General features: G+C 44.0%; 1 protein-coding gene across 1 annotated transcript in view; it reads right to left on the bottom strand.

Annotated features, from left to right (window-relative positions):
- LOC311239765 (myosin-10-like) overlaps window positions 1–10,000 on the bottom strand; it is a 240,379-nt gene that overhangs the window by 92,939 nt on the left and 137,440 nt on the right. Inside the window, 2 exon segments of the mRNA XM_084328192.1 lie at window positions 3,137–3,197; window positions 3,199–3,446. Coding sequence (XP_084184318.1) covers window positions 3,137–3,197; window positions 3,199–3,446 — 309 coding nt within the window.

The following is a 10,000-nucleotide window of genomic DNA, read 5'->3' as shown; positions in this document are numbered from 1 at the left end:
TCTTTGAATGTCTTTGATTTTTTTAGGGTCTGTAACAAGTCCTTGCTGTGCCTTAATAGTAGTTATATCTGCAAATTTTGCGTTGGCTCGTAACTGCATAGCTAGTAGGTGACTTGGTTTAGAACCATGAAAGTAATGCTGTTGTCTTGTGCTACGTATTTGAACTTCAGATTGTTGTTTAAAAATGGCATTAATCTCTTTTTTTAACACATTAATTTGAGATTCCAATCGAACCGAGTAGTTGTATTGTAAAGAGGAAAATAATGTAGAGTAAAGCGTTTCCAGCTCTGCCAGTTTTGAACAACGATTCTTGCGTATTTTGGAGGAAAAGTTCCCGGTAAAATCCTTGATAAATCCCTTTACCGACATCCATAATATTCTGGGGTCCTGTACCGATTTCGCATTCTCCAGTAGGAATACAACAAGAGCTTCTTTGAATTGTGTAATGAAACAATCAGGGAATTTAAACATTGTTGACATTGTTTTTTTTTGTGTTTATTTTAAAGAAAGGAACGTCTAGTGCTGGTTGAGTATACTTTATGTTGATGGCCTTTGTCTATAATGTGGCCACAAAAATAGAAAGGTTTAATTATTTTGTTTGTTTGCAAGTTACTACTTGCAAACTACTAAAACCGTAACCACAAAACCGCGATATGAACCGAACCGTGGATTTTGTGACCCGTTCCACCCGAACAATCATCAAACTAGTTTATCAGGTAAAATTACAAGTCCTCCAACATGGTTCAGGACAGGACCCCAGACAAGCAGAAATCTGTTTTTGGACCCCCTAAGTGAGTATTTAATCTTCTCTAGATGAATGAATTGCATAAGATCGCTCAGCCATACCGAAGCTTGTGGTGGGTGTTTTGATTTCCATTGTAATAAGATTATCCTGCGTGCAAGTAAAGTTGCAAAGGCAATTACATTTGTATGCCTTTTGAGAATCTTAGGGTCCTCTCCAACTGTTATGCCGAATATGGCTGTGAAGGAGTTAGGCTGGAGGTTAATATCAAGGGTCTCTGAGAGAGTTCCAAAGATAGCAGACCAGAAATTAAATAGAGATGGACAAAACCAAAACATGTGAGATAAATTGGCCAGGGTGTTATGACATCTATCACAGCTAGCATCTGGAAGGGAATATATCCTCGCCAGTCTAGATTTGGAAAAGTGAGCACGATGCAACACTTTAAATTGTATTATATTTAATCGTGCACAGGAGGTACTGTTATTTACCCTTTGTAGCGCACAATCCCAAACCTCTTCCTCCATAATCTCCCCTAACTCACTCTCCCAGTCTGCTTTGATTCTATCAAGAGTAACACACTTGAAAGAAGATATGAATCCGTTCACTCTTGAAATAAGTCTAGTTGAATCAGGGGGGAGCTTCAACATATCCTCTAAATCTGAGACAGAAAGAAAATGACGCACTTGAAAATATCTAAACAGGCTTGACCTGGGGAGATCAAATGTACCTGATAAGGCCTCATGGGGGGATGACTTTGACTATACAGATTGTTATTTGTGCAGAACTTTGTCACCAGAGCACCTTTTGAGAGTGTTCCTCTGGAGAGGGAGGGCTTCTCTGTACTTCCCTGAAATCTGAGTTGCATGTGTGATGTCACTAATAGTTAGAACCTGTCATGGTTCAATATAAGGTAACTTGACACCTTTAGCTTCAGCATACACAGAAAGCCGAGTAGGTATTGACAAAATATCTTGAAAAGAATATAAGCTGCTGACTTGGAAATCCTGATAAATATCAATGGCTGCTTGTTGCCAATTTGCGTATTCATAGATCCTTGCATTCTCAATGTGGTTAAAGGTGTATAAATGCTAAATGTTATTATGGAAGCCATTTTCAATAGTTTATTGAACAATTTGGTGGAAAAACGAATTGTTATTCAATATAGGTATATATCTTTAAAGGTAGACTATGTTGTTACCAGTCACAATGGACCCCCCTGCAGTTCACACACCACACCAACAGGTCCACGGACGATGCTATTTCCATTGCAACGCTCAAGGCGCTTTCCCACCGGGAGGCTAAGTTGGTGGCCCTCAATGTGGTGCCAGGGGAAGACCCTGGAGCTCAACGTGGAGAAACAACCAAGAAGCTGATCCTGGACTAAAGGAGGAAGGCTGAGCACATACGCATACCCATAACCATCAACGGGGCGACTGTGGAGCAGGTCAGTAGCTTCAGGTTCCACAACTCAGAGGACATGAAGTGATCTCAGCATGTGGACACGCTGGTGACGAAATGTCCTGAGGAACTTCTACAGGTGTACCATTGAGAGTGTTATTACTGCATCACCACCTGGTTATGGTGACTGCACTGAACAGGATCGGAGAATTCATAGGGTGGTGTGGTCGGCCCAACGGCTTACAGGTGGCGCGCTGACTAACTTAGAGGACATATACACCAAGATATGTATATCTCTGTCTTTACAGTCTGTTCTTGCCCATTCATCTCAGCTACAGCAAGATCACACGTTTAAAAAAGGTTTTGGTGGGGAGCTCCCGTAGCTCACCGCATATCTCGGCGCTATTTCTGCGTCGGGGAAAACCGTGCTCGTCACGGATCTGGGGTACACGAGTTCGATTCCCGGACCCGCCGTATTTTCTCAGAGTGTCTTCCCCTGCTCTACATCCCATTTCAACCTGTTTCTGTCGGTCATGCTTGACCAGAAAAGCGATAAACGCTAAAAAATAAAGTTTAAAAAAAAAAAGATTTTGGTAAATAAAAGAATAATGACAATTTAAAAAAGGAAAAGGATAAAAACTGGGTTAAATATAAATCAGCTGTCTTCATTCAGAAAACTAGTGCACTTGCATACTCCACCCTTAACGGACTGAGAAGTATGTTTAGTATTCAGAATGTTGCTTATTTGGATCCGAGCCATGACTCATCGTGGGGTCCACATAGGACTAGACCAGCCAGTTAAGGGATGGATGATTAGGCAGCCTTGACGTCAAAGATCTGATTAGGAATTTGACCAGGACGTCCGGGAGCGGCCTCTCTCTACGATAGACACCCTGGGTTCTTTAACGAGTGGAGTGAGTGGGGACCTCTGCTTTAACATCTCATCTGAGAGATGCTTAATGGACGTATAGTATACAGTCCTTTCATACATACCCTGCCTGCATAGTGGATGACGCAGAAGTCAGCTTTGTCCTTGAGCTGGCGTGGTTCTGGAACTTGAGTGTGTGCCCTGCTCTTGGAGCACCTTGTCTATGAAGGTCTTGTCTGTGGCTTTGGGGAACCAACACTCCTCATCCAGAAGAGCCAGGATACCAGGAGGGTTGTTCTGCAGGAGAGAGAGAGAGAGAGAGAGAGAGAGAGAGAGAGAGAGAGAGAGAGAGAGAGAGAGAGAGAGAGAGAGAGAGAGAGAGAGAGAGAGAGGGGAGAGAGGGAGAGAGAGAGTCAGGATACCAGGAGGGTTGTTCTGCAGGAGAGAGAGAGAGAGAGAGAGAGAGAGAGAGAGAGAGAGAGAGAGAGAGAGAGAGAGAGAGAGAGAGAGAGAGAGAGAGAGAGAGAGAGAGAGAGAGAGAGAGAGAGAGAGAGAGAGGGAGAGAGAGAGTCAGGATACCAGGAGGGTTGTTCTGCAGGAGAGAGAGAGAGAGAGAGAGAGAGAGAGAGAGAGAGAGAGAGAGAGAGAGAGTCAGGATACCAGGAGGGTTGTTCTGCGAGAGAGAGAGAGAGAGAGAGAGAGAGGAGAGAGAGAGAGAGAGAGAGAGAGAGAGAGAGAGAGAGAGAGAGAGTCAGGATGCCAGGAGGGTTGTTCTGCGAGAGAGAGAGAGAGAGAGAGAGAGAGAGAGGAGAGAGAGAGAGAGAGAGAGAGAGAGAGAGAGAGAGTGAGTGAGAGAGAGAGAGAGAGAGAGAGAGCCTGATCACTCCTGTGTCACTGTGCATGCAGGCCTGATCACTCCTGTGTCACGGGGCATGCAGGTGAGGGCTGCCATTAGCTAATTGAGTGCTGATTGGTTACCTGCTGGCATGGTTAAAAAAACCAGGCCTTCAGACACACATGCAGGTCTGTCTGTGGTTAGGGGGTATATACTGGTTAGTTATACCAGTACTTCCTTGTAGAGTAGCATTTTTTGAGGGTTAAGCACAGGTTTTGGTGTTGGTTTGCATATAGGTTGCGTGCCTTTGAGCCAGGGTCGTAACAGTTGGGGGCTCGTCCGGGATATTACCCTAGCAATTTGTTTGGTTTTTTTTTTTTGTGTTACACGGGGGTGTCATGGTGTTATGGTTTGGGTGGTGTTCGTTACATATTCATGTAACGTGGGGGCTTGAGCCGTTTCATCAAACAGGTGAGTATGCTTATTTGTTTGTTAATTTGATGTGACTACTTATGCTGTTAAAATATATAGTTTAGTGGACACCACAATGTAGATAGGGACATTATTTTCTGGTTGTTGGTTAGCTTCCTGTGCACCACATACTCCTGGGGCAGTCAGGGAAGGGATTTAGCACCAATCTACTTGTCTGGTACCATACCATGTACTGGACGGGTGGATGGTCAAATATGATCTTTGTCTGGTAGCAGGTGTGGTTGAAGATGGTTAGGTCTACAGGGCATTAGCTTAAGGGTAGGTAGATTAGGGGGCCAGAAAACACAGGTAGTGTGGTAGGGCCTGATTTAGTGTTTCTTAGGGTAGACATGTGGTGGGCCGGTTGTGACTGCAGTTTAGGATGTAGAAGCATAAGTAGTCATATCAGGTTAGAAGGGCCACCTGTTTGAATTTGTTTGTTGTATTTGTTTTGTTTGGTTTGAGTGTTTGGTTAGCATATTTGTTAGCACCTAACACCCTATGACACGTCTATTTATTTCAGGGTGTTTTTTTTTTTTTTTTTTTTTTTTGTGCAAATTAGAAAGGTGCGCTCAGTAGAGCACACATTTCCCACCGCGTCCCTTTATGGTTGTTATTATTGGCATTAGCATTCTTCAGTGGTTCTTCAGTGGTTCTTCAGTGGTTCTTCATGGTTCTTCAGTGGTTCTTTGTGGTTCTTCAGTGGTTCTTTAGTGGTTTTTCAGTGGTTCTTTAGTTGGTTCTTCGTGGTTCGTTAGTGGTTCTTCATGACTGTAAGGTAAAGTGAGTAGCTTGTGGTGACTGGTACAGTAACGATGGCTTCCATCAAAGGACTTTGCTGATCACCCGTCTCATGATATGTTGGGGAAGTTTTCCAAGGAACAACTTCTAGAACTTGCTGTACACTACAGGGTAGAGCTTACTGCAAGTGAGAAACGTTTGAAGCCGACTGCCTTGAGTGCTTTAAGGATGTTACTCATTGCAGAGCAGGTGCTTGAGGAGAGGGTGGTGGTATCAGTGATCTATGGTTTTTGTTTTTCTGTGTTCTGTTCTGTGAGCGCAGTGAGATTAGTTCTCAGATTGATTTTGGTTCGCAGTCTATTTTTGACAGGTCGGTATCGGTGGAGGGGCCTGTTGAAAGGGAGCATACAACACGGTTGGTGGTCGTGTTCGACAGGGGCCGACCCGTTATCGCTGTTGTGGTAGTGGCCCTGACAACTAATGGGTCACAGTTGTTTTTTTGTTTTTGTTTATGGGTTGTTGTGTAGTGGTTGCCTCTGGGGCAACCAGTTTGGTGGGGGAGGTGTTATGTACCAGGAGCCTGATCACTCCTGTGTCACTGTGCATGCAGGCCTGATCACTCCTGTGTCACAGGGCATGCAGGTGAGGGCTGCCAATTAGCTAATAGGTGCTGATTGGTTACCTGCTGGCATGGTTAAAACCAGGCCTTCAGACACACATGCAGGTCTGTCTTGTGGTTAGGGGGAGAGTTGTCACATTCTTCCAATCCTTGTACTTTAGTTATACCAGTAATTCCTTGTAGAGTAGCATTTTTTGAGGTTAAGCACGGGTTTTGGTGTTGGTTTGCACATAGGTTGCGTGCCTTTGAGCCAGGGTCGTAACACACACACACACACACACAGGCACGTTGGAAGGGGGGGTGCGGCAGCAAAGAATAAAAAAATTTAATTGAAATAGCATTTTTTTTTTTATGTTTTTTTTTATGACAGTATTTATATATTTGTATATTATATACTGTAACTGTATAACTGTAACACTGTATATTATAAGTTTATCCTGCTCAAAGCACTTCACCATTTTAATATTGTGTGTATTGAGCTGTACTGTATTGTAGCCATTCTCCAATCTGTTAAATAAAGTTTTCATTCATTCATTACACTACTGTACGTACAACAATCATACGTGTAAAACCGACAAGATTGCAGCAGAGTAGATTTTCGAGTGATGACAGATTGTCACAGACTGATTGAATGACAGGTGAAACAACTAATTGTATTCACCTCCCGTCTCCCGCCCTTCCCAGCGCCACGAACCACTGAGCTACTGTGATACAGTGCTTGCACAGTCAGTCGATTTTAGCTAGTAGTCAGACTTTTGCTAGCACAGAATGTCTCACTCGCAGAAAAGAAAAATATCAGATTTATTTTCGAAACGTCCCGCCGGTCCCAGTGACAGTCCCACTAAATCTGATAAACGTCAGAGAGAGACAGAGACGACAGGTTCAGCCTCAGCATCAGGTATTGAAGAGTTAACTGAGTCTGTTCCCCTATACCCCCCCTCGGGCGCCAGGGGCTTCCACTGAGGGTGATGCAAATAGGGATGGGATGTTATGGCAGCTGATGATGGAAAGAGTGCGCACAGAGTCTGATCCCGAGTTGAAGAATTGGCTCCAAAAGAGGTTTGATTGATTGATTGAAAAGTTTATTAACAAGATTGCAGAATGGGTACAGTACAGTACAGCTCAATACATACAATGTTAAGGGGATGCAGACCAGAGAAAGACCTTTCGTCTTGTTTACATCAGGGTCCCCCATTTTCAATTCATCATATGACACACACGACATACAGATAGACAGTACTGCTACATCTATACATTTATGACATACCAGATTTGTAAATACAGTACTGTTTGTGATACTCCAGAAAATCCAGAAAAAGAGTGTATATACATTTGACATAGAAACTGTACATTGGAGGAGGTTGGGTAGGTGGGGTGGGGTTGGGTGGGGCTGTACATTGGAGGTGGGGGGGGGACACTGTTTTACATGATTTGTGGAGCTCCCTCTGGTGTTGTGATCGTGGTATTCACTGACCTTTGGGAAGTATTTTGACATGTACATGGGTACCTTGGTCGTGTAGTGTATCTTGTAGACCAGGCCCATTGCAAGTTACTGTACTCTGTCGTCTACTCTAAGCTATCCTAGGTTGGCAAAGTGGGCAGGGGTGAGGTGGGTTCTAGGAGTCAGGTCAAGCAGTAGTCTGACTAGTTTGTTTTGAGATGTTTGTAATTTGGTTTTTAGTGCCTTTGAGGTGCTTTGGTACCATGAGGTGCAAGCATAGTCGTAGTACCCCTTGAATGAGTGCTCTTGCCAGAGTCTTCAGGGTATTCTTGTTTACCAGAGAGGAGATCCGGTACAAGAATCGAGTTCGTTGGTTGACTTTTTTTTATTACATTGGATGCCATTTTGTCACAGGAAATATTAGCCTCTAGGATGGAACCCAGGTAGGTAATTTCATCTTTCCTTGTGACAATATTGTCACCCACTGTAACTGAGAAGCCGTCGGTCTTGCTGAGTTTGTTATTTGAACCGAAGAGAATGGACTCTGTTTTGCCCATGTGTAATGATAGTTTGTTGTCGGCGAGCCATATGCAAATTTTGCCTAGTTCCGAGCTGAGGTTTTTTCAACCTGTAACTTGTTCTTGTCAGAGACCAGCAGGGCTGAGTCGTCCGCAAACAGGAACAAGTTGCAGTCACAAGCTGACAACATGTAATTTGTATAAATTAGGAACAGTAGCGGTCCTAGTATGCTTCCTTGATGGAACACCACAGTTCACTGTGAGGGGGGGGATAGGGTACCGTTTACCTCCACCATCTGTTCTCTCCCCTCCAGGTAGGATTGTATCCAGCTCACTGATAAACTATCAAAACCAATTGCTTTTAGCTTGTCAATCAGAATGGTGTGATTGACAGTGTCGAAGGCCTTTTGTAGGTCTAGCATGACCATGCCGCAGTATTTGCCCGTGTCCACCTCTTGCTTGATGTGGTCGTTCAAATAGAGAAGGCATGTGTCAGTGGAGTGGGATGTTCTGAAGCCAGATTGGAATTCGTAGATTAGATTTTTTTCCGCGAGGTACTTTTCGACCTGTTCGTATACTATTTTTTCCATGACTTTCGAGATGGATGTAAGGATAGAAACAGGGCGGTAGTTGCTGGGTCTAATTTGCTGCCCTTTTTGTGCAGGGGTGTTACTCTCACAATTTTGAAGTCCTTGGGGACGTGTCCCTGTTTTATGAAGAGGTTTATTATGTGTGTGATGACTGGGGTGATGGCGGCTGCTGAGTCTCTGAGGAATTTGGAGGGGATGTTGTCATGGCCAGTGGCCTTGTTCGGTTGGAGGGCGCTCAGTTTTTTGAGTACCTCATCTGTAGTTACCATTTCCAGTTTGAAATCGTCTTTGTGGATGCCTAGGTTCTTGTAGTATGCTACTATGTGTTCTACCCATACTGCCCTGAGTGGGAGGGTAGTTTGTTTACCAGTGTTGTGGCTATGTTTGTGAAGAGAGACAACTGGATGTCCAACAACATCCAAAACGAAATCTTACAGCTGTTTGCCCATGATATTCAGCGACAAATTAGAGGCAAAGCATCCAAAAGCCCATTATTTGGCTTGAGCGCTGACGGAACCACTGATGTCACTGGAAAAGAACAATTCTCGTGTAATATACAGTTCGCCGATGACAACTTGGAAGCTCAGAACTTCTTTTGGGGTTTTTACAATGCCCGGCCGAGACGCTGTTTTTGAGTATAAAAGACATTCTTTTACGCCTCGACCTGCCCATGGAGAGGCTGATAGGATACTGTTTTGACTGGGCCACAGTGGCGGCCGGCCGATAGTGGGTGCTAGAGCGCCGCCCTCCCTGGTTAAAAGAAGACGATTTTTTTATTTTTTTTGGCCCTAGAAATAAAATAAACATGTTTAAAATGAATAATATTTACTCATTTTAAGTATGTTTGTGTTTCCAATGCACAATATAACGTTAATATATCAAATATAAATAATTGTTTTCATTAACAGGAAGTGACTGCTGATAGAGAATAATACCGCGTCTATACTTTCCGTAGCCGCATTTCTCTCGGGCTAGATGCAATAGCGCTTACAGTGGGCGTGCACTGGTTTCATCGCTGTATCCGTCGCAGCCAAACAGTGCGTAACGCGCTGTGCGTTGAAATATGATGTATTATGATGGAAGCCGGGCACGTTTTCAAGCGGTCTATATCATCTAAGCAAGCAGCGTCTATACTTTCCGTAGCCGCATTTCTCGGAGACGCTCTCTGATTGCCCGACGCCAGTTTCTACACTGGTTAAGCGTAGCACTCTTCGAAGTAGGTTAAGGTTAGAGTTTGTCTTAGACTCGAGCGTGACGGCAGTTCTTTCGACGGTTAAGCTTAGGCACTCTTTCAAAGTTGGTTAAGGTTAGAGTTTGTCTTAGAGCAGGGCGATAGAACGCCAGGTAGTTTGCAGGCTGTTCGACGCGGAAATGGGCAAAGACAGTCTGTAAGACACAGCTCATCAGTACTTGTGTTGTGCTTGCTAACAATAAGCTATTTGGATAAGCTAATAAGCTAGCTGGATGCGGTCTGGACAGTGGATATACATCAACAGTCTGGGACAGTGGACATATACACTTTATCAAGCCCCCTGCTCCTGGACCACGTTTCAACTAAACAGTGAGTTAATGCGGTCTCTCTCTCTCTCTCTCTCTCTCTCTCTCTCTCTCTCTCTCGCTCTCGCTCTCGCTCTCTCTCTCTCGCTCTGTCAACACAGCATGTGTTGTTGTAATTTCGCAGCGGGTGATGCATAATGGATGAATAAATGAATGGTAACTTGTTTAAAATGACAAGATATATATATGTGTTCATTATTGCATTGATCATACGTGT

Source organism: Notolepis coatsorum, assembly GCF_963971535.1.
Source record: "Notolepis coatsorum genome assembly, chromosome: 14".
NCBI lineage: Eukaryota > Metazoa > Chordata > Actinopteri > Aulopiformes > Paralepididae > Notolepis > Notolepis coatsorum.
Note: the sequence above shows the minus strand (reverse complement) of the source record. Positions and strands in the feature narration are given on the sequence as shown.